The sequence below is a fragment of the Vidua chalybeata genome, chromosome Z (assembly GCF_026979565.1).
Source record: "Vidua chalybeata isolate OUT-0048 chromosome Z, bVidCha1 merged haplotype, whole genome shotgun sequence".
Classification (NCBI taxonomy): Eukaryota; Metazoa; Chordata; class Aves; order Passeriformes; family Viduidae; genus Vidua; species Vidua chalybeata.
This window is the reverse complement of record NC_071570.1, coordinates 66,882,095-66,909,588: the sequence shown is the minus strand read 5'-3', so window position 1 is coordinate 66,909,588 and position 27,494 is coordinate 66,882,095. Positions and strand designations below refer to the sequence as shown.

The following is a 27,494-nucleotide window of genomic DNA, read 5'->3' as shown; positions in this document are numbered from 1 at the left end:
TTAAGTGTCCCTTGCAACCCAAACCATTCTGCGATGTGATGTGATGTGATGTGATGTGATGTGATGTGATGTGATGTGATGTGATGTGATGTGATACTCTGGTTACTTTTCCTATTGTTTTTTTAATAGCTGATGTCTGTGAAACTGAAGCAGAAATAAACATTTGAAATGTTTCCTAGTTTTGGTATAGAGTATTATTCTTCTATTTAAAAAAAAGTGCAAATTCTCCGAATGAAACAGTAAAAATACTAAGTGTGGTTTTGGCATTTAACCAAACACTCTTCCCACACCTCCCTACTGCAAAATGGAAACAAGAAGGAACCCAAAGTTTCCCTAAGACTAAAGAAAATAAATCTTGAGTTCTTGTCTTTTGAAGTTCAAATGGGACAAAAACAGAACTGTTCTAAGTTCCTTCCTGAGATGACAGATAAACAGCGAAGCACATGGTGACTTGCCCCTTGCTCAGGGCAGCAGTTTTGCTCTCCCACAGTGGTGACAGGCTGTCCTGTTACCACATCTGTGACATATTTACCCTCTTCTTACCTGTATAAGGCAGCTTCTCAGAAAGCTCCCGAGGCCTCCATTTCCCTGGCTCTGCAGAACTCACCCCAGAGCAGGTGTGGCTTGGTCTGCTAAGTCTCAGATTTGCTTGACAGCCTGTGTCTAAAGGGTTCTTGTATCAGCAGGTTCAGCTGGAAACACAGGTTTACAGTCTTTGGCCTTGTGGAATGCACAATAACAAAGGAACAAAGCACCTATAGAGACACTTTATGGGGTTTTGTCTCTATTCTGTCCAGAAGTGAGTGTTCCCCAGACTTCAGTTAATGTGCCCCGCAGGCATTCCTGCAGGTGGTGTGGGTGTGTGTGTGTGTTCCATTCAGAAGCTGCCTGCAACTTCATTATTCCAGTTGTCTCAGTCTCCAACAGCATTTTATGCACTTTTGCAGGCAGATATGCACCAAAACCAAACATCTCTGCTCCCCCATCTCTGGAATGCATTAGTTAGGAGAGTGCACAGGCAGTTCCACCTGCAATTCCCACCTGCTGTACCAGTCTTAGGAACAGCATTGCCCATCAGAGATGGTGGGGGAAAGGAGGAAGGAATATATTTTGTCACTGTCATACCCCTCCAAGTCCCTTTCTACAAGAGTTGCAGGTGGGAAGAATATCAGTTTATTTAGACAATTGTTCCAGCTGAAATTAAAAAAAAAATATAAATGCAACTTCACATTGACAAACTCCTGGTGTTTAGTTTTAAACAGCTGGATGACAGGCTCTGCAATGTCATCTCTATACCTCAGAAGTGATATAAACATTAATTACGAGTGAATACTGCTAACAAAAATCACTCTCAAGATCTTTTATGTATCACCTATCTTCAAGTTTCCTTGCATCCAGGGAAATGGAACAATGGAGGGCAAGCTGCCTGACAACCAGTAGAATTCAGACCTTTATTTCAAAGGGGAGGAATTGAGTTTCCAAAACAAGCTTCCCTTGCTCCTTGTAAGATCTTTTCTAGCCCAGCAGTGCACATCTGAGCTGACTGCAGCTGGGTCCCACCCTGCTGAGTGTGGGGCATATGTGATGCATATTGCTGAGAAGGGATCTTGGCCATGGCACCCTGTGCTTCCTGGGAATGCACATAGTCACAGGCTTATTTTATTTAGGATTAAGGGGAGCTATGCTACATGGCTATGCATATATATGCAAATTAGGCAAGGTTTCTGGGTAAACAGAAGTCTGTCTGCCAGGAGGCAGTGAGTGGTGAATTGTAAATGAGGTATCTTCCAGATCCTGTCTTCCTTCATACATTTGTTTGTCCTTTTCAGAGCTTGATAATCTAGATTCCAACAGAAAAAAAAAACAGAAGCCTTAGGATGAGGAGTACTGTAGCACCTGTAAATCAGTGGTGCAGCAGAGTTGCTGCCTCCCCCTTGCCTCGTGCCACTTTCAAATAGGCAGTTGCCAATGGACAACTTGTTGGCCCTGTGTTCCTGCTCCCTCTGGGTGGCTGAGTAGTTGCTTGTGGCCAATCTCCTCCTTCTCAAGTGGTTGCTGGCCCTTGTGCAGCACACTGGTCACAAGACAGCCACCAGCAGGGCGACCTCCAGCAACCCAGCCATCTGTATGGAGCAAACCTGCTGATCCCAGCCAGTAGGATGAGGCCTCCCGTTGAAAGCCATATGGAGTTGATGTCTCTGCACCAACCTGCTGCAGTCTTCCTATACCACCAGAATTTGGGTGCTCAGAAGTACCTGGCAGCCTCTTCTCTCCAGTGAGTGCTGCTGGGGAAGAAGAAGCTGCTGGAAGAGCTGCTCCACATCTACAGCCTTCTGTGTAGGGGGCTGCTTCACAAATTTTCAGGCTTTTGGGCTGAGAACAAGGTTTTGATGGGAGCAGGTGAAGGTGCTGGGATCTGTCCTTAAGAACAGAGGACCTGATCAGAGCTGGCAACTCTTTAAAGAGACTTTTCTTGGAGCAGAAGACCTTCCCAAGCTAACATGTAAAGAACCAAGCAAGGTGGACAGGGAACCACCACAGATAAGCAGGGATCTTCTCCTGAAACTGAGGAGTAAGAGGAAGACACTGCCAGTGGGAGCAGGAACTGGTGACCTGGGGAGGGTACAGGGATACTGTTTGGATATGTAAGGATGGGAGCAGGAAAGCCAAGGCAAAAATGAAACAGGGCTTGGAAAGGGGTGTGAAGAAGGGATTCATATGGACATCAGCTGGGAAAAACGGCCAAGGACAGTGTACCCCCAATAAATGAGAAGAGAGAGCTGGTGACAGCAGATACGGAGAAGGCTGAGGTTCTCTGTGAGTTCTTTGCCTCAGCTTCAGTGGCCATCAGGTTTCCTGTGTCTCTTGATTCCCTGAGGCTGCAGGTGGGGCTTGGTGAAGTGAAATCACCCCCATTGCCAGCCAAAAGCAGGTTCAAGAGCACCTGATTGAAGTGAATGGCCACAAGCCTATGGGACCTGGTGAGATGCATCCCAGTGCCCCAAGGGATGATACTGCTGCCAGGACACTCTTGTGATGTTTGTAAAGTCACAGCAGCCAGGCAAAGTCCCCAGTGACTGTGAAAATTAAAGCATCATTTCTATTTTTAAACAGGGGATAAAGGGACTACTGACCAATCCGGTGGCCTTCTGTGATGTAGTTACTGCAAGGACTGACAAGGGAAGACTGACTAGTGTCATCTACCTAAACTTCTGTAAGGCTTTAACACAGTCCCACATGGCATCCTCATGTCCAGATTAGGGAGATATGCAACTGAAGGTGGACTGCTTGATGGATAAGGAATTGGCTGGGTGGATGCAGGCGGAGTTGTGGTCCATGGCCCAGTGTCCAGGTGGAGGCTGATGACAAGTTGTGCTCTTCAAGGCTGTCTCTTGGAGCCGGTGCTCTTTACTGTTTTTGTTGTTTTGACATAGATAGTGGGATTTAGTGGACCCTCAGCATTTTTGCAGATGACACCAAATTGGTTGGTGCAGCTGGCACAACAGAAGGATGGGATCCACCCAGAGGCACCTGTTCAAACTTGAGTAGTGGGCCCATGACAACCTCATGAGGTTCAACAAGGCCAGGTGCTGGTGCTGCACTTGGGTCAGGGCAATCCCAGGTATGAGCACAGACCTGGGGAAGAAATCCTTGGAAGCAGCCCTATGGAGAAGGATGGATGCTGGTGTATGCTGGTGGATGAAAAGCTGGACATGAATAACTGATTTACAAAGACACATTTATTTATGTTCTTTCTTAGGAAGCTATTTCTCATACCACATAGAGAATTTTGATGAAGCAAAGGCTCTAAGCAGCCTCTAACACCTCTGAGAGAGGCTGCCCCTCTGGAGTAAGTTATATGAGGGTGCAGGATAATTCAAGAGGCTACAAAGCTAAAATTAAGTGAATTTCTCAAAGCAGTAAGAACAACATTCAAATCCATGAAGAACATTCAATTATCACAACACACTTTTCATCCTCTCTTGCTGCCCTGATATTTGCTTTTGTATTTACAGGTACGAAGACAGAAAGGGAGGCTGAAAACTAGAAAAGAGCAGTGAAATCATAATAGAAAGGAAAACAAGAAAATAGAAATCAGGAAAATAAATTTAAAAGGGAACAGCTGATTGAAAGACTAACTCTGAAATGGCTCTGTGAATTTTAGTAAACGGAAGGGTTTTTTTAAATATTTTTTTAAATATGAAATGGTCATGCAATGGCAGATACTTAACACCTGTATAATGAAAGTTAATTAACAATGTGCTATGTCTTTTGATTCTGGAAAAATGCAGTTGTACAAAAGTTAAGATCTATTTATGATTCATTGAGACCTTACAACTTTGATCAGTGAATAACTGTTTTTATATGCATAGAAGCTATGGCAGATATTTGTATATCCATGTATAGTCTTTGTTCTTTAATTTTCTCTTCTTAAAATGGATATTCACTCATATGTTTTGCTGACATTATTAAATAATTTTCATTTACCATAGCTAATGAACATTATCTGCAACCATGCTGAATGTTTTTAGTAAGAAAAAATGGAAACATGATTTTAGTAAGAAAAACTAGAAACTTATACATTACTGAAAATGCATGTGGGCAGACAAAGGGCTGAGTTTCTGCAGGAGCACATTAAAGCAGTTTGAGGCACTTCTCCCTGTAAAATTCATGTGCTGGGTCACTTAGTCTTAAGCGCTTATCAGAACTTACAAAACATGCTGAATGTATGCCATCCTTTCCCTGGCCCCAAATATCAGCAAGATCTCTGGCCAGGGTGGTACTTTTCTAAGTGCCTTGTGGGAGAGGACACCCAGGCAGCAGAGATTTGTTGAAAGGGTTTGATCAGAATGTGTGGCCAGGCAGCCCCAGAAGGGATTCTTCCCTGCTCTCTAGTGAAGATCATGTGCCACTTCCCCATTTTTTGTGGTGCTTGCTCCACCTCTCCCTGTGGCTCAGCCTCAGCTCAAGTCCAAGTCAAGCGGAGGGGTAGCAGGGCAAGCTGGGGTGGGGGTGATGCTCGCATGACATAATGGTGTGTGTCCACCTTGTGGCAATGGCTTCCCTTTCTAGAACAGCAGAAACAACATATGAACTACTCTTTTTTTTTTTTTTTTTTTTTTTTTTTTTTTTTTTTTTTTATTCTTTGACCTTTATTGTAATGCAATTTGTAACATTTATTAAACTATGACATAAGAACTTCAAGGTGCAACTCTGCATCTACAGCTGGGAGTTTTCACCAGTGTGAATGGGGTTTCTTCTTCTGCAGCATGTTGTGCTTTCAGCCCTTCACCTCTGAAGCAGATTGGGACATTTAGGCACCCTATGAGATCGGTCCCCACCTCATAGCACAGGACCTTGTTTCTTTCACTGCCAAAATCAACAAGCTTGTCAGGCAAATACTTGTGTGGGACATCTGCAGTAGCAGACCTGGCTCTTGTTTTCCACATCTCACCCTCACAGGGTTAGCAGCTTTCCACAGCTTGCTAGGTGCTTGCACAGCTCTGTTCTTCCACAAAATTGATCTGGTTTTAAATTTAAAAGTGACATACATTTTTCTTTCTCCTTCTCCTCTTATTAGATAATTTCCCACTCCCTTCATATTTCTGTTTCAGTATTGCACTGATGCCTTTTCTTGGTCCTAAAATTAAGAGCCAGACATGGTTGAGGGATAAAAGGTTTTTACTTTGGTATTGAATAAGGATTTTTATGGTTTGACATTTCTCCAAGGTGGAATACTCAGAAATGCACACACACGATAGATCTCGTATGCAATTTTATAGACCTTCTAAATTAGCATATCTAACAAAGATGCTCTAATGAGAGGCTTGAATGAATAGCATTCATTCATGAATAGCATGATATCTCCTTGTCCTGAAGTATTCCCCCTGTGGGCCTAATCCTAGTTTACAGGATGTATTCTAGAGGGGACCTTGGTTTCTCAAGATAGCTTAAGATTTCTGGCCTCCAACTGTGAGGCCTTTAGGATGTTTGGTCTTGTGGCCCAGCAGAATACCAGGACTATGCTAAGTTATCAGACTTAAAGAATTACAAGTATGCATGCTAAGGGCACTGAGAATACAAAAAAGGTACATAAAAGAAAAGGCAAAAAGTTGTCGTGGCATCAGCACTGCTATTACTTGATCTGATTCACTAAGTTTAGGAAAAAAAGTAGTAAAATAGATGTTAATAAATGGGCAGGATTAGATAAAATTTTTGAGAACAGTCATAAGAAACTGGCAAGAAAAAAAATTGTGTCTGGGGTCTGTGTATCATAGGAGGCCACCAATATATTCAAAAACTCTTTTAGCAAGGTCTGGGTAATGCCAAAGCAGTGGGAGCAGCTACCACTCCTGTTGAGATGACACAGTCTTTGAGAAAATGAGATCCAGGGATGAATACAGTCTCTTGGGAAGCTGTTGGAGAGACTCCAGTGAAGTCCAGCATCACTGGCTTCTGGAGGGAGGGTGGTAAGTGTGCCAATAAAGGGGGTCGTGTGGGCAAAATAATCCTCTTTCATTTTCAAAAAGCTTTGAGAGGCTTTTTGCAAAGCTTATTAAACTTCGTAAAGAAAATAAGTTGCCACAAGATTGGATGAGAGGTTGGTTTTGGAGTTGAAAGCTGGTATAAGAAGAGGAAGTGAATGACGGGTCTTAGTGGTCACTCTCCAGGAAGGAGGAGATTTATGCAGTCAGGGGATAATTCAGGTCGGAAGGGACCTCTGGAGGCCATCTAACCCAGCCTCCACTCCAAGCATGTTTAAAGGGCTAAGGTTATGCAAGGACTTCTTCAGTGAAACTTGAATATGTGCAAGGATAGCCATTCCACACCTTGACACAAAAGCCTTAGAATTTGAGCTGTTTCTTCATGGTGCCTCCATCTGTGACCTTTAGGAAGCAGTGAGACCTGTTGGGCTGGAGAGGCATTGGACTCTGGCTGTGAGTGCCTGTGCCATCCCTGAAACAGACTTGAATATGCAGGGTGGGTAGAACTTGGTGGTCCTTAAGGTCCTTTTAAACTCAAACCATTCTGTGGTTTATGTGTGGAAATTCAAAAAAATTGCTTCCAAGTTTGAACAACACTACATGATTTTTCTGGCATGGTTATGCTGAAAAGTACTACTGGTCCTGAGCACTGTCCTTCCATTCATTTCCCATACACACACACAGATGGCTTTTGTTGGTAGGGATGTGGCAGATGGCTACAACAGAAAACCTCCTTTTTGTTTGCTGGTGCTTTGTCCAAGCAGGGGATCTTGGCTAGCAGATCCTGTGGCAGCCATGTCTACTCTGGACAAGCACCAGTAAAGCCAAGCCTATTGCAGGATATTTTTTTCTGCAGTATTAGGAGGAAACAGGTCTATACAGCAAAGTGTATTAGTGTTATTTGGAATTATATTCTATCTTTGAAAAAAAAAATAAACCACCTGAAAATTTACCTGTTCTAGAGCAACGTGTTTTTTCTTGCACCTGAAGCTGATTACACCAGCATCAGCAGCAGCAGCAGCAGCAGCAGCTTTGTGCAGTGTGCAGGTTTGGCAATGACCTGGACTTCAAGTACATTAAATCTCCTCACTGTCCTGAAAATATAGGCTGGATAATTCTGCATGGATCAATGAAAGTAAGGCTACAGCTTCCACTAGGGAAAAATCCTCTTTGATTTGCCTGCACTTTTCTCCTTGCACTAGCAAATATCATTCCCCTTTCTCATTAACAACTGTGTATTTGTTTTCAGTGCTTTATCTGAGGTACTCACCAGAAAGCTACAACGGAAATGGTTTGAAAAAAAAAAAAAAAAAAAAAGTTCAGCACAAACACAAGACCGAATATGCAATTGTTTCCGGGACCTTGTCAAAGACTCCCTTCTCTGCAGTTTAGTCTTTGTTTGTCAGCAGCAATGGCAAATGCCTGCTGGATGAAAGGTTTGCTGATCACAGGATGGTATTCAACTTTCCGATTGCCAAACAGATCAGTCAAACAATCCTCTGTAATCCTCTCAGTTAAACAATCTTTTACGGCTTTCCCTTGCAGTGCCCATGTAACTTGTAGAATGTATCTAGGGTAGGGTTGCCAAGCAACTTCTCTATTTGTGGTATTTATTATCCTGCCAAAGTGAACTCATTTCCTTTCCTGTTTTGTTTGTTTGTTTATTTGAAACACATTGCACAAACCCTGAGCAATGCAAGCAAAAATGGGTTATGGACCTACTTTGACAGAACAGACAGCATTCTCCAATTTTAATGCTTGCTTTTTAAATATTGTTTTCAGGCATCTGATTGCTGGAAAACTGTTATTAAAATAGTTCACTGTGTTTTAGTATGTATGTTTTAAGTGCTATTCATCAGCTGAGATGGATCTCACATCCACCATCTGCACACTTTGCCGAAGCTGATACTTCTGTCAGTCCCAAGTATTTTCCCAGGTGGTTGACAGAAGAAGTGAGAGGAAACCAAAAATGTTTTCTGTGACCCTCCATCTCAGTTGGTACTCCTACCCTTGTCACCCCTGGGCAGGACTAGGTCTGCAGCAATAAATAAATTATGTTAATTGAAGTTTGGGTTAATTGGGTCACTCCTCATTAGTACTGCCTTATTTACCAGTCCAGTTTTTCTTGGTATTACAGCTCTCTATATGTGTGTCCACATCTGCATGTGTAGGTGTGTTGCATTTATAATATGCATGCATGTATTTTAAACATATGCTTATATGAATCTGTGTATGCATATTTGTGTCTGTATATGCATGTGCACATTTATTATGTATTTCACTATTTATGCATTTAGTTATACCAGGTCAGGCTCATTAATGATGTGAAGAACTTTTCTCCCAAAGGTTTCCTCATTTTCAATGGGCAGATTTCTACAAGTGCAAATTTAAGAATTCCAAGGGATCTTCAGTGACCTTTAAAAAGTACACAAATAGTCATGGTTGCAAAATATTGAGTGCTCTGTTGACTCACAACATCATGTACCCAGAGTTTGGACACCACTGAGGCTTTGGATATGGACAGTGATACATCACAGTCAGAAGATCATCTGGGGAAAAAACCAGTGGTTTCCTGTGTTTTGTTCTTTGGGTTTTTCTTTTTCAGTAGTCCCTGTAGAATTTATAATAAAAATAAAAATAAAAAGTTAGCATTCATTAGCAGACAATAATACTTACATTCTGTTAAAATAGTCCTGCCATTCAGTACTATATCTGTATAAAATCATGTCACTTTGTTAGTGACATCAAATGGCATCTCCTAAATTTGCAAATAGTCGACTAGTACTTTTCTCAAAGAATGTATTGTTGCAAGCAAAGCTCTATTCATTATTCTGTTGATAATCGTATCAAGTCCTGTTTTGAATGAGTTCTTGCCCATGGGATTAACAGCAGCATGTGTTCACATAACAGAGAGTATTGTGTACCATCTAGTATGCCTAAAATATTTTTACTCTGTTTTTTTTGTTGTTTTGGTTTTTTTTTTTTTTTTTTTTTTTTTTTTTTTTTTTTTTTTTTTTTTTTTTTTTAGTGTATACTGTGGTATGTGACAGCAAATGGTATTTTTAGAATGGATTTGGTATATTTCCTGTGTAATCTCTGTAGGTGACTGTGTTGGGTGTTGGGCTAGGTGATATTCAGAGGTCCCTTGCAACCTAAACCATTCTGTGATTTGTGTCTGTTTTACTATAATGCAAGAGCATCCTTTTGGAAAATTATGCTTTAAACATCACATGAACACTAAAAAGCCTACGTGGCATTTAAGAAATTGTATTACTAATCACCCCACTATTGAAAAGATAGATATTATTTAAATAGTGATTTTTTAAAAGTTTAAATACTTTAAAAGAGGAAGTTTACACTTCTCTCTCCTTTGGCTGCGACAGTCCCAGTTCCCTCCCCTGGTGCAGACAAGCGGTGGCACCGTCCCCTGCTGTGGGGATGTTGGTCCTGTTCCTGCGGGGCGACAGCAGAAGGCGTGTGGGGTGGGACACGGCTCTGCTCCAGCGCCTTTCCCTGCCCCTGCTCACCTGGCTGCACCTGCCCTCGGGACGTCATCTCGCTCTGCCCATCGCGTCTGCGGGGCTGGCTGACGTCAGGATGCGATGGCCGGGACCTCCCGGCCGGACGCGGCCTCGCCTTCCGACAGCGCCGGAGCACCGCGGCCACCGCAGCCCGGGCTGCTGCTCATCTGCTGCTGCTGCAGATCCTGATCCTGCTGCAGATCCCGATCCTGCTGTTGCCGCTGCTGTTGTTGAGACTGCTGCTGATCCTGCTGCTGCTGCTGCTGCTCCGGCGTGCGGCTGCAGTCCATCGCCCGAAGCAGCCAGCACCGAGTTATCCAGCCTGGCCACAGCCCGGGGGAATGCGGCAGGAGTCCCCGAGGTCAGCGCAGCGAGGCTGAGCCTGGACACAGAAGAATAACAAGCCAAACCCGCTGGGGATTTGCAATGCAAGCAGCCTTTCCAGGTTTCTTTTCTGCTTTGCTCCCACCCTGCTGTTGGATTTGAGATCATGTATGTGTTTTGCTGTTGATTAAAGGAGGGTGTTAAAATGTAGGGAGGGAAAAGGATTCGGAAGGATTAATATGTTAATTTTGATTTAAGGGGATTTTATTTTCTTTCCCCTTATCCCTATTTGTTAACACAACTTCATCTTTATTATTTTTATTTTAGGTCGCTTAATATTGTAGCTTTTGGAAATGAAAGAGATGGTTTTTCTGAGGACAATCAGCAGCTCAGTCTGATCTGGAGCTATCTCGGGAGAAGTGCTCTCATTTCCCAGATGGACAGCAGCTTGTCTGCCAGTCACGTTGGAAACCCAGGTTTTACTGAGTATCAAGCCTGCATATTTGGAAATGTCAGACTGGTGGTACACGACTGTCCTGTCTGGGTAAGAGATCCATCTCAGTCTTTTTAACTACACTTAAAAGTGTGAGCTGTTTTAGTAAAACGAAATAATATCCTAATTTTAAATGGTTTTCATTGTTGTGGGATTTTATTTGTAGTTTTATTATTGCATTTAGTAAAAAAACCTTTAAAAATGTAACCAGGCAAATGCTGGGAAATCTCAAAGGTGCTATAAAAAGGTTCTCGTAAACAAGCCTCTGCTGGGCCTCCCCTGTAAGAAGCTGATTTTTTTCAACTGTGTTGCTTAGTGGAAATTTTGTGAAAGATAATCCAGAGGTAAACAAGAATGCCTTCTTTGTGACACTGAATCAGAAGCTCTCTCTCCAAATATTTGTCAACAATAAAATGAAATTTTATTTTTCTGTAAAAAATAAGTCAGTAAGTTTTCCAGCTGTGAAAAATGACAGATTAAAAGATCTGATAGGTTGCAAAATACCATGTAGGGAGTAATTTTACTCCTCTTACAAAGAATAATCACATTTTAACATTATTACCTTTATCTGTTGGTAAATAAAAAAGATTTTGGCACTGTTGCAAGTTGTCGGCACTTTTGTTAGTAAGTGAAAAAACTTAGTTTGGAGTGTGAGCAGATCAATGATTGTGTAAGAAATGATAATCTAAATTAAAACTGATAATCTAAATTAAAACATATTTAATGACTACTTAGTAGACTTAAAAAAAGAAACCCTCAGCTTACCAGCTTTTAGAAATTAAAACAATAATCAGTTTCAGCTCCATAATTCTATCCTTTGGGTGATTTTTCTACTCCTGTAAGGGAAACCTTTTGTAGAATCTGCAGGAGCTGTAACAGCTCCATGAAATGATCAGAAGCCAACAATCTTAAAATGAAACAATCCAGTTTAGCTGTCCTTCTGCTCTTTATTTCTTTTTGCCAGCTACTCTTTACAGACACCAGTTAATGGACTGGGGGAATCCTGTTTTTAATCTGTGAAGCTGCATGTGACCTGACGTGCAGTTTGCTGGAGTCACGGGAGCGCAGCAAAGAGTAAAATCTCCTGAATATAAATGAAGTCTGTAGGGCTTCAAAGGCTGTTTCAGAGGGATGGAGGGAGGTGGGTAAGGGAAGTGGGAAGGCAGGTGGGGGAAGCTGGAGAAGGAGAAGCAAGGACATAGACTGCAGACAGAATTAATGTGTTTTTACATTGCTTTAATTGCATTTGGCTTTCTGCAGAACAAGGTTGTTCGGTTTTGAAGACCTTATAATTTCTGCCCTTCAAACGTTAGCTTGTTATTATCTGAGTTACTGTGTTTCTGAGGCCTCAGGTTTTTTCCCTCTATCAGCTAATGGAGGCAGGAGATATATTACTGAGAAGGTTGAGGACAAATTAGCATTTTTCTTTTCATGGAAGATATGTCAGATGGCAGGACTGGACTCTGCAGCAGCTTATTCGTCATGCATAAAGCAGTGTCCTTGCTAGGGTAAGGCAGAGCAGGACCATTTCCTACACCCTGGATGCTTGAGATTTACTATGTCACAGTGGCTCACTCAGGGCTGCTAGCCTGGAGAAACAGCACAGAACAATTCAAAATGTTGACAGATGTTGCCTCAAGCCATATTCTGCATGGAAAAGGATCACTGTTTCATGTTACCAAAACACAGAGGTGGTGATATGAGGGGCCTTGCAGTATTTCAGCCTCTACCATCTGAGCACAAGGCAGATTTGCATTTTACCTGGAACTTGTACCTCATCTAGATTAAACCCATATGATCAAGACAAGAGGGTCCTAGATATGAACCTGGCAACTGAGTACACTGATAGCTGTGAGTCTCAAAACTCAAGGGTGCCCAGCTGCTCTTTGTCTCCCACAGCCATCAGTCTGGAAAAGCAGTGTTGATGTGGTTTTACTGAGTAGAGCTCCACAGTGAATGGGGGGATCCTTTTGCATGACAGACTGTGGCAGTTTGCATGGCAGTTTAATTTTCTTCAGTTTCAGTCTGCACCTGTCTGTCATTCCAGGACACTGCTCAGCCTTCTGAGTCTGCAGAAGAGTCAGCAGGACAGGTGTCTTTGGGAAATTACAGATAAATTCGTGTTTGCCAGCATGCAAACTATCATGTTGTGAGGAGCTCTCCTTCCCCTGGCTGTTGCAGGGTGCAGGATGGAAATGCTGCCTTTGGGGACCTTATGATATCACAGGGCTGTAGAGACAGTAGTGGAACACCACACTTTTCAAAATCCGAGGGCAGAATGTCAGTTTCCAAGGACAGGTTGCTCTTTGTGTGCCACTCTCTGGGTGTACCACTGTGGCTTGCTCTGGCAGAGCTGTGTGCTGTGTGCAGGGGACAGGCTTATAGTGCACTGACATTGTTACAAGTCACCTGGCCACAAAACGTTTTCTCAAAAAATGCAAACCTAGGGTAAGAGAAGGTATCAAGAACTAGGGAACTAGGGAAGACACATGTGTGCTAACATCTCTGCTGAATATTGTGGTTTTAACAGCTGATCAGTTGCTAATGCATGCTTAAGCTGCTCTATAATAAGGCATCTTGAGAATGTCCCATATTGAGTTTTTCTAATTTTGGAGGGGTAAACCTCTGTATGGAGCTAGTAACTCATAAGGAGAACTTTGCAAGATGAATTTTAAGACTAGCTTTGAAAAAGACAGCTTTAATTGACAATCTGTGTTAGATTTGACAGTCTTCAGGACTGAGATGCCATTTTGTTGAGTTGCCTGTATTTTGCAACTCCCCTTTACTCTAAATTTTTTAATGCTTCTGCAGAAAAAAAATGCAGACAGAATTTTTAATATCTAATAGCAAGTGAATCTTCCTCAAGTCCAGAATTAAGCATAGTGTAGAAGCTGTAATTCATGTTTTGATTCATTTAATTACAGTGATGAAAAATAAATGGCAAAATAAAAAGTCCTTTGTAAGTGTTCCCTACTTGAAGTAACTCTTGTTCTCCCCCCTCTTACTTGGACCAATACCCTTAGGATATGAGAGTGTTTCTGTCCTGGCCTGGGGGTCTTGCTGCCCTTTTAAACTTTTTCTACTAAGACCCACCTGGTTTTGTTTGTTTGTTTTGGTTTTGTGGCTTTTGTTTGTTTTGTTTGAGTTTATTTTTCCTTATGAGAAACAATACCCCCAGATTTTTTTTTAGCTTTCCCCTATTTCATAAAAACGGCTCATTTTCTAAAGAATTACTGACATCATCAAGTACAGAAATGTTACAAAAGGGGAATATAGAGCAACTGGGTTTTGGAGATTGCCTCATACTGGGTTAGATACTTGAAGAGGGGTGGATGCTCTGCTGTGTCTGCTCAGAGCCTTGCATAGGGCTGCAGGCCTCCATGAGGCTCACTAGTACACAAATATATTAACTGCAACTTAAATATATTAACTACAATTTTGAGAAGCTGCTCTGTGAATTTTTTTCTAATTCTCCCTTACAACAATCTCTTTTCCTGAATATTTTTCTATTTTTTCCTTGTTATTTACTGTACCACCAGGAGTAGTCCCTCAAACATTGTGAGTTTTCTATGTCACCAATATCCCACATAGTGTTGTTCTCTGGCTTTTTCCTTTTTATCATAATTTTTGTGCTCTTTGTGCTGCCAAGGCTGGCCAGCCTTTATCATGTCTAAACATACAAGAATCTGAGCCACTTTCAGATTTTATTTACTGTTTTTAGAAATCTAGACATATTACTGCTTCAGTAAAAAATGACAGCTAGTAACTTTTCATTTTTCAGTATGTCATCCCTTCTCATTTTTAAACTTGAATGCCTGAAGTGGCAGTTTACAACAAATGATCATATCCTGGTAAAAAATACTATTAAATTCATTTATGAAAGGATTATACAGGCCAATATGAGCTTCCTCTGTTTCATGAGGGGGAGGTTTAGGAGGATTTCTGAAGGACACACTTCCATCTGTGCTGCAGATTACCTATCCAAGTAAGTTCATTAGGTTCAAGATTAGTAAGTTATGCAAACTACACCCATAAAATTTGCCCTACTGCAGACCTGATAAGAAATTGCAGAGGAATCTTGAAAAAAATGGGGAAGGTTCTGGTATGTGGTGTGGAGAACATCAGTGTGAAGGTTTTGGTAGTGGAGACGGGGTCTGTAAATGGATCATAGGAATAACTCTCCAATGTTCCCAATGCAGTTCTCTTGAATCGTGGGGAAATCCCAGAGCAACATTCCTACGGGGTGTCCAGGTGCCATTTTCCCCACAAAGTGGTTGGCATTGCTGCTGCCTCAGATCCAGGGCTGGGATGGTTGGACATGGGGACACTTACAAGCAGCTTTCAGAAAGAGCGTGGGCATTGCAAGGCACTTGTGTGAGGAATTTCACTGCCATTCAGAAAGACATTAATAAATCATTTTTGACAAAGCAAGTATTGTTGTCTTGAGGGATCATGTGATTTTGTAGGAAAATCATATCTTCAATGCCTCTGAAAGTTTTATTTTCAACATTGAGTCTTGAGAAGTATAATTTACTAACAGCAAGAATATGTTTTGAGACACTTAGAATGAAGACATGCAAGGAAAGAATGAAGATTTTCCTAATATGTCCTGAGTGGAACAGCAACAGAAATATAATTAAAATTATAATTAACAAGGTCATAATAAAATAACCTTAGCTGTGCAGATACTTCTTCCTTTTGCCAATGTCTGACTTGTGAAATGGAGAAGGAAGCATGATGAGGAGTAGCTGTTACAAAAATTTCATAGGTGGAACCTGGAATTAAGGTTATTCCTGAATCTGAATGGCTGTTCATCATTTGATGACATTCCCTCTGTCATTTTTGCATGAAAGGTTCTCTAAAAGCAGTAATGAAGGAGGCTCTAGATGCTCTGTCTCAGGGATGCCTTGTGCAAATAACCCATTGTCAGAGATATTTTTGGTGGATTTTCCTGGCACATGAGATTCATCTCCATTGTACACTGGAGTGAGTGAAAAACCCTATACAAACATATCACAAAACCAATATACAAACAATACAAAAATGCACATATTAAATTCCATAGGAAGTTTCCATAAGCATTTTTTATTACTCGTGATTAAAGTTGTGCAGTTACAGTGTATTTGTGCAGCTGTGCTCTACTCTTTGCTTATGATACCACCCATTGTCTCCAATCTTGTAGAGATGGGCAGGTGCAAATCTGGGCTGGTCTTGAAGATGGTCAGCTAGAAGGAAATTGCAGAGGAACAGATGTGCTTTCTGTCTGCCAACAGAAAGAACAGATAAATATTTCATGCTATTTTTGTGGTTGTATTGTATTTTTCCTTTAAACCTGTGTTGTGTTAAATGCATACAAGTCTGTTAAAAATTCTCCATTGAGATCTTCATCAACTAAAGTGTACTAAAGCTGTCCCTTGAAAATTCTCAATTTTTGCTTGCTTAATGTGATCAAGTTTTTCAAATGTTCATCTAGATGGCTGTCTCAAAGCACTGTAGCTAGTAGTCCTGCTGCTAGAGGTGCTAAATGTGCATTTATGTGTAAATGTTACATTATTAACTGGGCCTAAATGATTGTATTAAATGGTAATTGAGGCTGTCCTGAGCCTGGGATTATAATAGTCTTTAACTCAGTTGTCTCAAAAAAAACAAATATTAAGAGCAGTGCACTTGACCTCCTCTATTGTCAACATGGTTAATCATGTGAGAGATATTCCTGATAAATTGTTAATTGTGGTTTACTTATTGCAGAACAAAAGTTTCTATTACAGAGATCAATGGGAATGTGTACTGTAATTTATTTCCTGAGTTATTTCTTTGTGAGGTCAAGACTGGAATTGGGAATGTGAACTGACACTTTAGGCAAATACTTGCTGACCTTGACTTCCAGCAAGGTCATGCTGCTTCTTGTAGTTAAGAGCATTGCAGCTACCTCACCATATTTCAAACAATGACCCTTTTGAAGTGATGAAAAATAGTAATGTTGACAATGCAAGCCATGCCACTTGTTGATATTACCAATCTTTTATGTACTTGACTCCCATTTGTGATGCTCTTATTTCTGTGACTTGCTTTACAAAACTCAAATTGCTCCCCACTACCTAAATTTTGAGTTCTGCCCTTTTGTCAGTTCTTCTCTGCTCATTTATTTCTGTTTTCACATTATCTTTAATTACTGCTAATTTCAACTTTTTCCTCAATGCTCCAAGTTCTTCTAGTTTTGCCTCACATGTTATGCAGGGCTCCCATAGAATCACAGAATCATTGAAAGATTTGGGTTGGAAGGAACCTTAGAGGTCATCTTATTCCAACCCCCTTGCCATGGGGGAGGGGTTGCAGAAACATGTGCTTGAGAATTGTTAGTTCTTTCCTGCCATGGGCAGGAACACCTTCCACTAGACCAGATTGCTCAGAGCCTCATCCAACTTGCCCCTGAGCACTGCCAGGGATGGGGCACCCACAGCTTCTTGGGGCAAACTGTGCCAGGGCCTCAGCATCCTCTGTGTAAAAAATATCTGCCTTATGTCCAACTTAAATCTACCCTCTTTTACTTTAAAACCATTGTCCCTTGTCCTATTACAACAGGCCCTGCTGAAATGTTTCTCCCCATCTTTCTTATAAGCCCCCTTTAAGTACCAGAAGGGCAAAAAAAGTCTCTCTGTTCTAAGAGGCTATGGCATTTCGTGTTATCGGAGGTTTTCTTCAGTTCTCTGGACCAGTTCCAGACTTCTCTCAAGAGTTTTCAATTCAGCATACATTCAAAGCCAAGGCTTCCCCTGGTATTTATAAGCTACCTTCAGGTGAAGCAGAAATTGCGGAGTCACAGTTCCATGACAAATACACAAGTAAGAACTGTACATTGCATGTGGATACAGCACAGCTGTAAATTAACAGAATATCAAACAATTTTAGAGGTTACATCCTCAGCACAGAGCAATGAAAATTTGATGTGTAGTTGAAAAAGAAAGTTTAGGTATGTGATTGAAGTGCTTATCCTGAAGACATCAACAACTGGTAAAACTATGTGGAAGCTCTTATGATAAAAATCACACTGAATTATTAAGTTTATATTTAAAAGTTCATAGGTACATAGGATAGTTCTGTGTAACTCTTTCTCTAAAATGATGTGTTTAATAATGTTTTTGTAAGAGTTGCTGAAAACCTCTACCACTGAAGGTGCTTGTATTTCCTAAAGGAAACAATTTTAAAGTTAAGTAATTAAACCCGCAAAGTTTCTTCCTGAAAATAATATTCCCTGACAAACCCTATTTTTAATTCTTCTTGCAGAATTCCTGAATTCGTGGAAAATATTTGTGATTTATTATAGCAAACAACTTGCTATCCAAAGAAGGAAATTACAAAGCAGGAAGTCTGTTCATTGTTGCATGTCTTCAAATAAGATCTAATCAGACAAAAACAATTACGTATAGTTTTGCATTAAGAATATAGAATATTTCATCTTTTTCTTTAGGGACAGTAAATTCTTGATTGGTGTTTTTTTCTTTTTAGGATATATTTGACAGTGACTGGTACACTTCCTGCAGGCTTATTGGAGGAGCTGATATTATTGTGATTAAATATTCTGTCAATGACAAGACTTCATTTCAAGAACTAAAGGACAGCTATGTGCCAATGGTAAAAAAAGTACTAAATCACTGCTCAATTCCAGTAATAATTTCTGCTATTGGTGCAAGAAAAAACGGTATGTATCCAGCCTCCTGTAACAACAGATAAAATCTCATTTGGAAGTCAAGTATAGTGTAATTTCAGTAGAACCTGGTTGTTTTTCCAAGCTGCTAACAGAAACTATTAGTCTGTCAGGATGACAGTAATATGCACATGTATTTTGGCTCTCTAGAGTGATGTGCTGTCAAGAACACTGTGCTTAGTTAACCCCAGTGATGAAAGGCAGCCTATCCTTCTTTGACCTCTGCAATGACTCTTCTTGTGGAGCCATCACACATGAGGATTAAATCTAGTAATTTGGATTAAGCAACATACATTTGGATATAAAGTATCTTTAGTGTATGAGATTAAAATTATATCCAGCATTCTGAAAACACTGGAGAGTGGGTGGGAAAAGCCTTGAAATTCTCTGGGATTTTTTTCCTAAAGCAATGAATGAAAACCACAACCCTGGCTTGTCTTTTACTTCATGATACTTTACTAAAAGAAATGTTTCTGAGTGTATGAGAGTAAGAGACAGTGACAGATATAGGACAGTTAAAGAGCTGCATAACAATTAAATATTTATTTTCTTCCATTTAGTAATTCAGTGATCATGACCAAAAGCTTTCATTCTCTGATTTATACAGGAGTAATAAATCTCCCATTCTAAAGGCAAGGTCTTGGTAAATTGTTTGTATTCCCCAAGCATTTCCTTACACTTTGTGTTTAAGAACAGGATGTTACCAAACTGAGTGACGCCTCTAGTGTTTTTTTTTTTTTTTTTCCACTTAGTTTTTTTCTGTCTTCCTCCCTGAGTAATGTGGCCATGAGAGACATCAGGCTGGACCTCTGGTTTTACCTTGGGACCTGTCAGAGCAAACTGGTGTGCACACAGAGAACCCTTTTTTTTCTAGGAGGCATTTGTGAACACAGCAGTTGCTCATACAGAGTACTAAAATCTTAATCCTGTGTAGTGGTAAATGTTGCTGCCAAAACAAATTATTAAAAAAACACAGAAAAAAGCTCTTTTATTACGTTATCCATAGGTCTAGGCAGAGGACATTAACACAGAGCATGCACAGCACATATGAAAGAACATCCATGACTGGCATATTCTTACTGTCATTAAGCAAAGCTGCCCCAGTGTGGCTAGAAGATTTTTGACATTTAAATGGCATAATCTTAAAAATACCTATTTTGGTTTTTAAAAAAATGTATGTGAAATACATGTAAATGAATCAGATCCTGCAGTACGTACAAACCCTTCAAGGGTTGGTCTGATGTGGAAGTTTTGTTCTTTCACTACTGTGTGTACTTCCTGCATGGACAGGCCACAATAATTCAACAGGTTTAAGGGTGACATTCATGAATGATAACACCTGCAGGCTAGTACAAGACTTGGGCATGCAAAGGTATTGAGCCAAAGCCAAATCTGGTATCCATAAGTCTGGCTGGACTCTTCCACTTTAACAAAATCAATAAAGTAATGCTAATGTAATGTATACAGAGGTTTGTAGATTGACTTGTGTTTTGAATTGATTAATATGAAGTTGGGTTTTTTCCTGTAATTACAGATTTCTTACTATAAAATTCCTATGTTTTCCCTCTTTGTTCTCCTCTAAGTAAGATATCTTTACAGTTATTTAGGAATCTAAGAATTCTGCATTATTTGGCCAAAATGGTTCTTTTTCATCACTTTTTACCCAGGAGTACCTTGCACCTGTCCCCTGTGCACTTCAGACAGGAGGAGCTGTGTCACAACCTCTGAAGGAGTTCAGCTTGCAAAGGAACTTGGAGCCACCTACCTTGAACTGCACACTCTTAATGACTTCTACATCCAGAAATACTTTGGAGGAGTGGTGAGTGAGAATATGCAGTTTTGGAAACAGGATGGAACATGCATGAAGTGCATGACTCATGTGAGGGCTTCAGAGAGCCAGGGGAGTCACAGACATGGGCCCTTCCACCAAGTGCCAAGCTCCCACCAATGCAAAATTCAAATTAGGTATTAGAAAGATATTCTTCACAGTGAGGGTGGTCAGACAGTGGAACAGAATGGTCAGGGGGGCTGTGAGTGCCCCATCCTTGGCAGTGTTCTTGGCTGGATTGGATGGGGCCTGGAGCAACCTGATCTAGTGGAAAGTGTCCCTGCCCATGGCAGGAGGATTGGAACTCAGTGGTCTTCAAGGTACTTTCCAAGCCAAACCATTCTAGGATTCTATGAGTCTATGATGCTATCTGAATTAGCAGTACCAAGGTTGCTCTGGTTTTAAGTAAGAAGATTTAGGGAAGCCATTTGACACACTGCAGTAAGTTTTTCACTTGTATTTTTGTCCTTTTATCTTGCTGGATAACACCCAGCTGAATGAGGCCATTCCCCAAGATACAATTAGTATCTAAAGAGGTTGGTAAATTTAGTATCTTTGTGTCTGTCAATTCTAGGAAGATTAAATACAAGAATTAACCACAATCATTTGAATAAATAGTCTTTTAAATTGTGCTAGTTCTATTTAAATATGGTACCTTCTTGTTAGGAGTTTTGGGACTCTCCTGAATGACTGGTAATAATGTCAGTAGCTTTAGCCCTGCATATGGAACTTGTTATAACCCTTAATTTGATGTATAGGTTGTTATTAAATAACAAGGATTTTTAAAAATATATATTTCTTATCTTAGCTGGAATATTTTATGATCCAAAGTTTGAATCAGAAGTCATCTGAAAAAATGAAGAAAAGGAAAAAGACGCAGAAGTGCCATCAAGTCCAACCACCTCAGCTTGAACAACCAGGTGATATCTGGTCCCTAGTATAATTCCTTATGTGTGTCACTTTCTTTGCACAATTAATATTTTTTACTACATTTTTTAGTAACAATTGTTACTGTGAGCTGTGCTATCTATTGTTAGCTGTTCTGGTTATGTTGCATCATCTTTTAGAGAGAGTTTAATTTACTTGGGGAGAATTGTGTGGCAATATATAACATTGCAATGGATTTCCAGTTTATTTTAGATATAACTAATAAGAATGGTTTTCTGGTGGACTTATGAATACATGAATTGATAAAAGCTTTACATAAAATCTTAACAGACAGATTACAAAAGAAAGTTGTTAGAGCATGAATTATTATTCTACAGTATAATCAAACAGTGTTTTTGTTTGCTGCAGATAAAGCAAGGGAGAGAAGTATGCACCTTTATGTGATTCTGAGCATCTGATGAATTTGTTCAGTGAAAAAATTACTGACAAGTAGTTACCTCTAAATCTGTAGTTGTCTCTTCTTCCATGTTCTAAAAAATTGCTCAGACCTCTTAGATTTGGAATACAGTTTCCTTATAGTGAAACTTTCTATAGAGAGTTCATGAAATGACAGACACCATTAAACTAAGTGTTTCTTAACTTACTTACTGTACTAAGTATTTCCATTTTTAGAGTATTTTACTCTAGATATTCAAACTGCTAATAAGAAATACTCTTATTTAATATCTCCTTTAAAAATTAAACTAACCTAATAAGATCAGTTGTCCTGTGGTTAGCACTTGCTAAGGTTGTAAAACTTAGGTTTTACAGCCTGAGTTCTTTTGCAGAAAAGATGCCGATCCTGAAGGGTGAAGCCTCGCACTACAATGCAGACCTGCACAACCTGCTCTGCTGCTGCCAGTGTGCAGATGTGGCCTTCTACCCTGAGGACCTCAGCACAGCAGTGGAGGCTCACAAGATCATCCTCTGCTCTGTCAGCCACCTCTTCATGCTGCTCTTCGGGGTGAAGAGCCCGTCTGACACCCATGACGCCTCTGTCGTACAGCTGGCACAGAGCCTCTTTGCGGTGGAGGCAGGGGATCCCTTCCCCTCCTCCCCCCATGGTGTCCTACCCTGTGTCCCACCAGTCAGGGTAGTGGTGAAGGATTCTGTCTTCTGTTCTTGTCTCCCAGACATCCTCCACTTCATTTATTCAGGTATCTGCTGGGAACAGATCTGGCTCCTCATTTCTTATTGTCTCATGAAGAAATATGTGCATCACACTAAGAAACATGGCTTTGCTGTTGCTGGATGATGTCTCACCTTGTTTCCATACCTATTTTATCTCTTGTGATTACTATGCACAAAGGAAAAAGACCATCACCTATAACAAAAATGAAATTATTGTCATTCCAGATCTAATGGGCCTAAATTAAATTAGTCCATAGGCTAACATCAATAATATTCAAAATTTTGCCAAAAAAATTTGGAGTTTGAGTCAGTTTCAGATCCTGGGTTTTTAAAATACTGTAAATGGTTGCATGTTCTAAACACAGGGGCAAGAGTGCAGAGTACTTAAGAAAATTCAAGTAATTTTTATTCTGAGCACGATGCAGCTGAAGAGAAAACAGTGATAAGTGGCTGGAGTGTGGAGACCTCTGATGTGTTGCATGAGTTTTGCTACCAGTTGGTACAGACTGTGACCTCATCTACCTAATGCCAGCTATTAAAATGGCACTGATGTTTTTTTAAATTTTCAGATGTTGCTTAGAAATCCTCAGCAGAAATATTTGGTTTTTTTTTTTTTTTTCTGGAAGTAGCCAATGCCTGCTTGTTCTTTATAAAATATTTTTCAACCTGTCAGAGAATCTTTCAGCTTTCCGTTGGAGTTTGTACATCAAAGGCAGTTCTTTCCAAAATAGTAACAAACATAAAGAACAGATGAAGAAGTTTTTCACTGAAAAAAAATCCTAAATAGATTTATTTTTGTTCTTTTTATTGCAGAAAAGGATAGGGGATTAAAACTGGATTTTCAGCAGATGATGGATAAATACAGTATTTTTAATTCATAGAATAATTTAATAATTTGGGCTGGAAAAGACCTTTAAGATTATCAAGTCCAACCACTAATCCATCACTGCCAAGCCCATCACTTAAATCATGTCCCCAGGTGCCACACCTTTGAAGTGTCTCCAGGGATGGTGAGCCTACCACTGCCTTGGGCACCTTGTTCCAGTGCTTGAAAACCCTTTAGGTGAAGAAATGTTCCTGATATTGAATCTAAACCTCCCCTGTTGCAACTTGAGGCTGTTTCATCTTGTTCTGTCACTTATTACCTGGGAGAAGAGACTGTCCCCAGCCTGGCTACAACCTCCTTCCAGGCAGCTGACAAGAATGACAAGTTCACTCCTGAGCCTCCTTTCCTCCAGTCTAAACATCTTTGTAAATATCTTCATCTGTTACCATCTACAGCTTGTGTCTAGTGCCTTGTGTGCACTAATTTTCCTTTTTTACTTTCCTTTTTGTCAGCCAAGGAGCTGTGAAACTGTGCAGTTGCAGGTAGAGTCTGCTTTACTCTCAGCTCCCAGCCTGTGGGTCATTGTGGCTTTTGGTGCTCCTGAGAGGTGAAGGTGCTTGAGGTACAGGCTGAGAAGAGAGCAGATAATGAGTTTTCAGATTTTCAGGACTGTGACATGATGCCCATGAGGTTATAAACCCTTATCCAGTGTGGTATAGATGGGACATAATTGAGCTGAGGATGCTGTGTGCTGTAGGGACTGATTGAGCTTCTTGACAGCAGAGCATCTTCAGGGCTGTGCTGAGTTGGGCTTGTCACTGAGCTTGATCTATTTCTGTCTCCTTCTTGTCCTGGGTTAGAACTGAAAGTTACCACAAAGTCCCATGGTGACTCTGAGACTTAACACCAGCAAACTGCATGAAGATAGACTGTTTTTACTTTCTTCATTTTTCCAAGAAAGCTATTGAGACACCTCAGTGAATGTCATGGCTTTGACTGGGAAAACAAGAATAACAGAAATTCTACTGCAAACTTTGTGCTGATTTTAGCTGTGAGGACTGAGAATGTAACTGTGCATTAAATTTTTCTAGTTCAGACCCCTACAGAACAATGCAGCCAGCAGCGCAGGCAGAAGTTAAAAAAATTTCACAAATGTTGAAACATTAAGGATTTTTTTTCCCCTGAATCTCTACCTGCAATATGTAGTGACTGAACTGGAAGTAATTAATACATTGAGTGTGAAAGCAAGTGAGATGCTCAAATCTCACTTGGTACTTCGTTGCACTATAAAAAGTACCATGGAAATTTAATGTGCAAAATTTGCATTGTGCCCTTCCTAAAAGCAAAGGTCTGGCTGATTGATGTACAAACCCCCTACCATTTCTGCAGGATGTGATTGGCATTGATGTCATCTTTCCTCTGCCTGCTGAGGCCTGTGCCATGCTGATTTATAATCTGACTCCCCCTGTTTTTGTGGTAGGTGCTTTCCAGTGGGAGCGATTAGAAGAGGACATAAGAAAGAAGCTGAAGGATCCAGATAAAACAGAACATGTGCTTGAGAAAGTTAAATGCATGCTGAAAACTCCAGGGAGGGTATGTCTTAACTCCCTTGGGTCACCATTAGTTACTTAAGTTTTTGAAATATTGTTTTGTAGGCAAGGTTTTCTTGTCAGTCTTTGTTTTAAAGTCACTTTGGATTAAACAGCCTGTAGTTTTTAATACTTTCAGTGGGTAGTTTGCAGGCACATACAGAGATCCAGATGTAACATGCAGAATTAATGTAATTGGTAGAAATCACAAAAGCAGGTATTCTAAAAGGATTACTCGTATTCACAGCTTTGAACATTGTCCAGCAATATGATAATGAGTTGCTAATTCCCATCTAATAATGGCTGCCCTGGAAAGATTTGCTCCCAAACATAAGCCAAAAGTTAGTATTCTGCAGTAGATCTAGAGGGGTGGTTTCTCATGTAAATGCTGTGATTGGAAAACTGTTGTAACTCAATATATCTAATTTAGTAGAAGACCACACAAAAAATGTAATATATTATTAAGTTAATAAAAAGTCACAATGTAGAATTAGTTTTAATATAGAATTAGTTTTAACAGACATCTTTTCTTGGAGCATATACATTTCCTGATAATATACAACTTGCTCTAATGATTTCTCTTCATTTAGAAGGGAAAATCTCTCAGATTCTCTTGGAACAATACAATATAGACATCAAAAAGTCACTGAATTGTTTTCAGCTTATGACTGCTCTGTCTTAGGCTGCCAGCCCTTAGTGCCCACAGCTAAAAACATTTATAGGTTTGGCCTTGGAGAGCCTGAAGACTTTTAAGATAGTGGGCCTGAGCTGTTGTATCTTTTATTCTTTTTTCATGCTTTCAGGGTACTCTTGTTTCACATTTAAGCACTTCTTTTGGAGGCGAAAAAGAAGGAATTGTGATTTTTCTTAGTAAAACTAAAAAATTTATAAATTTAACATTTTAACCATAAATTCAACCTCATCTGAATTTCACTTGTCACAATCTAGTGGCAAGATATTAATATTGTTCCTTTTGGCAGCTTTAGATTACATTTTTAAGGTAAGAAAACCAAAACTGAGAACTAACTTGGAGTACTGGGTTTTGGAGGGTCATGACACTACCAGGTTATTGTAAGGGGAGTCTGTACTCCAGCCTGTGAACTCCCCCTGCCTCTGTTAAGGCAATTCCAGGGCAATATAAACATGGAACTTCCAGCTGCCTTGCCTCTGTACATCGCACTGTGGGGTGGATTTGTGTCCCATCCCTGCCCCCCGCACAGAGCCTTCAAACCTCGTTTTGCTGCAGCATTGGGTCTGGACAGAAAATGTATGCAAAGTTTTGGACTCCAGAAAACTGATGAAGCCCAACCTGCCTGTAGGGGCTGGGTGGGGGAGTTTCGTCGGAGGTCAAGATTACCAAGGAGAGAGCTGAGGTGTGACTGTGAGGGACAAGAGACCCCTCAGAGCTGCTGCACTGCAGGGAATAGGAAATTAGAAGATAAAAAGGCGATTGCAGAGGAATGCATATGTTGTTTATTTTCCCATATAAATGATGTCCCATAATATTTAGTTCTGTGGGCAGCCACACATGACAGCGCTTTATTACCAATTTATTTTTCAGCCAAACACTGTAAAGGACTGCAAGTCTCACCAGATAAAACAGCTGTATAATACTTCTCTCAGGCTGTTCTTTAACACACCTGTGCTGGCTGATGTAATCTTCAAAATACAAGGTACAGTACCTCTGCTCCCTCAGCCTCCAGCCTTTATCCTTTTTCCACTCTTCAGGAATGTAGGATATAGAGGTGACCATGTTCCATGGCATCAAAACTAAGGAAATAAGAGTGCTTTGCTATCACTATGTAAAGCAGGGAAAGCTTGTCCCTATGGAGCCGTGTAGCAGTGTCCAGGCATGGTTCATCTGGGCTGAGCCTATAGGAATTCCCTCTCCCTGTCACAGCACACTGTCCCTCCCTGATTTACATTATTTTTTATTCTATTTTATTATATTTTGGTTTACTCCATTGTGTTTTGCAGTCTTTTATTTTGGCTTATTTTATTTTATTTTATTTTATTTTATTTTATTTTATTTTATTTTATTTTATTTTATTATTTTATTTTATATTTTAATCTCACTCCTGTTCCCAGCTGCACAAGAACTAGGACATACTCAAGGGCTCTCCCTAACATCAAACCTGGAAGAGGCTTGAGCTTTATCTCTGTGCTTGTTGCCCTCAGTGAAAAGAGCAGATTTGTTGGTTATTGGCTCCTGCCAAAATCCCCCTTGTCCCCTCAGAAGCTGACAGGGACTGGCTTTGCTGTCCTTGCCACCAGGGTTTGGTGACCTGCAGGTCTGGTGCCACTGACACCCACCACATGTGCTGCAGTGTCAGGATTCAATGTTTTGTGAGGAAATTAAATGTGTTCATCATTACAATGAAAGACTCAGTGTGAGAAATGTGTTGCATGCTTTTGTGAAAATAAGAATTAGATGGTTTTCAAAAGCTAACACTATTCTCAGTCTGTCCATACTCACCCTTCATTCATGCAGAAATGACCTTCTAGAATTAGATAGTTGTTTATTTATTTTCAGATGTATATCTCAGGGACAGATATGAAGCATTAACCCCTCAAACATAAGCACAGAAGGACAAGCAGACTCTTTCTAGGTGTTCTGTTTAACACACAGAAAAGATGCCATAAAATACCTTTGTAAAGGAGAGGA

General features: G+C 40.4%; 1 protein-coding gene across 5 annotated transcripts in view; it reads left to right on the top strand.

Annotated features, from left to right (window-relative positions):
* The first annotated feature begins 10,440 nt into the window (after positions 1-10,440).
* Positions 10,441-27,494, top strand: part of RHOBTB3 (Rho related BTB domain containing 3) — a 27,291-nt gene continuing 10,237 nt past the window's right edge. For 3 of the 5 annotated variants that reach the window (XM_053932255.1, XM_053932254.1, XM_053932256.1), the window contains exons 1-8: positions 10,441-10,498; positions 10,658-10,874; positions 18,330-18,522; positions 20,196-20,347; positions 21,165-21,276; positions 22,072-22,440; positions 24,721-24,833; positions 26,391-26,502. In XM_053932255.1, coding sequence (XP_053788230.1) covers positions 10,497-10,498; positions 10,658-10,874; positions 18,330-18,522; positions 20,196-20,347; positions 21,165-21,276; positions 22,072-22,440; positions 24,721-24,833; positions 26,391-26,502 — 1,270 coding nt within the window. In that variant the 5' untranslated portion in view covers positions 10,441-10,496. Of the gene's footprint in view, positions 10,499-10,657; positions 10,875-12,444; positions 12,675-13,170; positions 13,272-18,329; positions 18,523-20,195; positions 20,348-21,164; positions 21,277-22,071; positions 22,441-24,720; positions 24,834-26,390; positions 26,503-27,494 lie in introns of those variants that run through there. The other 2 variants (XM_053932258.1, XM_053932257.1) reach the window with 2 other exon arrangements.